The following is a 2,294-nucleotide window of genomic DNA, read 5'->3' as shown; positions in this document are numbered from 1 at the left end:
TGCTCTATCCACTGAGCCAAACCGACTAGGGCTCCACTTCCTTTATATTTTACCCAGTATTCAGCAGGGTGGAAAGCCTAAGTAAGATGGTTAATATCTGTCTGATCAGGTATGACTATGGCACCATTAAACACAACTATGATAATCTCTAGTTCAGGAAAAGGAAACAAACTGAGTCTGTATCTCAAACTAAAGTCCAGGCCTATGCAAAACCATAAGAAATTTTTAAAAACGTTGTCTCAATCAAAGCAACTATTTGAGGCCACTGTGACATCCTGAGGCTACCCAGGCAGAATTGGCCTCCTTGAGTTCCAGGACCTACCATTTTCACTAGTATGCATAGTGAGGACAGAACCTTCATACTGATGAAAACAGTAACCAAAAGCCCAGCAATCAAACAGTGGAACTATCAGAATGACTGGTCAACCAGTTGCAATGACACAAACTGACCAGCAGGGCAGCAGATGCTCAACACAGGAGCTGACCCCTGGTGGTCAATGCACTCCCACAGTGGGAGGACCTCTTGGCTGATCACAATGAGCGGTGCTCCCACAGCAGGCCTATCCCCACAGACCACGCCCCCCACCAGTGCACAAATCCATGCACCAGGCCTCTAGCCTACATATATAAAAGGCTAAATGACTACTGTCTGACCAACTAACTAGCCGGCCAGTACATATTATGCAAACTGGCAATTTAAAAATAAATGTTGACTCATGCATGCAAGAAACATATAAAGCTCCCTTCAAATTTCTTAATAGTATTACTCCTTTGGAAATGCCATGTCATAAATTAAAATTGAAAGTAGGTGCAATCATCATGCTACTGAGAAATCTTAATAGTAAATGGGGTCTTTGTAATGATACTAGATTTATTAGCAAAAGATTGCAACCTAACATAATCGAAGCTGAAGTATTAACAGGATCTGCAGAAAGAGAAGTTGTTCTGATTCCAAGAATTTATTTGTCCCCGTCTGACACTGTCCTGCCATTTTAATTAATTTGAAGATAATTTCCTGTGATGCCAATATTTGTGATGACTATTAATAAATCACAAGGACAAACTCTAGACAGAGTAGGAATATTCCTACCTGAACCCGTTTCAGACATGGTCAGTTATAGGTTGCTTTCTCTCAAGTTCAAAGAGCGTGTGATGTTAAAGTTAAAGTTGTAAATACTTTATCACAAGGAAATTAGTCAAGCCACTCTCAAAGTGTTTTTACTCTTTTTTTTCTTTTTTTCAGGTTTCAGAGCAAGGTTTAATGCATTAACACATCAAAGTTATTTTCAGAAACATAGAAAGTCCTAAGTCACACAGTAGATTTCCTCTCGGTCCATGCTGAAGGCTGGGGCTGTTCCAGATGTAGCAGGTGCTGAGAAGGAAGCTGTTGGCACCACCAGTCACCAGAGGGCTGTGAGGAGGTCAGTTTAATTAGTCATCCTTCTTAAACTTGCTATTGATGTAGGGCACCCAGGCCAGAATCAGCTGCCAGTCAGTGGCCGACACTAGCCCCATGGTGCCCATGTCATCCCACATGCCCGCTGTGGGGATCCAGTTCTTGGCCAGTTGGTGGTAGCATGGGCTCAGGAACTTGCTCAGCATCACATTGAAGTTTGCAGTTCAGGGTGACCCCAGTTGCTCCAGGCCACACGACCTCAAAGTGTTTTTGCTCTTAATGTGGTATATAGGCAGATATTAGAATGAGTTTAATCAGTTTATCAGTCATTGTTTTTTGTCAATATTGTCTTTATATAATGTTTTTGTTGTTTTTATAACATGTCTTTGTTGTTATATCATGTTGTTATTGTTTGTTTATTAATCAATTTATATATTATTTTTATATACATTTTACTAATTTTCTTTCATCTCTGACACTTCTATTATAAGAAAGGGCAAATAGCAATATTAAAATATTTCTCCTAATTAATTTCCTTTGAATGTGCACAAATCTGTGCACCAGGCCACTAGTTAGTGTAATAAAAACCATATAATAAAATTTCAGCAGCCTGTGGATAGATGTGAGATATCATTAACAATAGCATCTCTCCTTTCATTTTTTGGGTTCGAATAGTGAAGGAACTCAACAACAACACCCTTCCCCAGACTTTCTAGTTGCATGGTAGCCACCGTGTGTGTGATTGTGGACAGTCCTATGACCTTAACTCTGCCCGCCTTTCACACTACACTGTAAGTCACAGAATACAGCCCCTTGTCAGTCTTCGGAAATCCTAATTTATTGCCTAGAATTCTGTGCCTAATGTTCACAAACCTATAAACCCATCAGATGCCAGAAT

At 40.1% G+C, this 2,294-nt stretch overlaps 1 protein-coding gene across 1 annotated transcript; it reads right to left on the bottom strand.

The window, feature by feature from the left end:
• Window positions 1-1,233: 1,233 nt before the first annotated feature.
• LOC118711436 (cytochrome b-c1 complex subunit 10-like) lies at window positions 1,234-1,625 on the bottom strand. The gene has a single exon (XM_036424522.2). It carries the CDS (start codon window positions 1,600-1,602, stop codon window positions 1,432-1,434), a length of 171 nt encoding a protein of 56 aa, XP_036280415.1. The 5' UTR covers window positions 1,603-1,625; the 3' UTR covers window positions 1,234-1,431.
• Between the last annotated feature and the right edge of the window lie 669 nt (window positions 1,626-2,294).

This window comes from Pipistrellus kuhlii, unplaced genomic scaffold (genome assembly GCF_014108245.1).
Source record: "Pipistrellus kuhlii isolate mPipKuh1 unplaced genomic scaffold, mPipKuh1.p scaffold_m20_p_8, whole genome shotgun sequence".
NCBI lineage: Eukaryota > Metazoa > Chordata > Mammalia > Chiroptera > Vespertilionidae > Pipistrellus > Pipistrellus kuhlii.
This window is presented reverse-complemented; position numbering and strand designations above follow the sequence as displayed.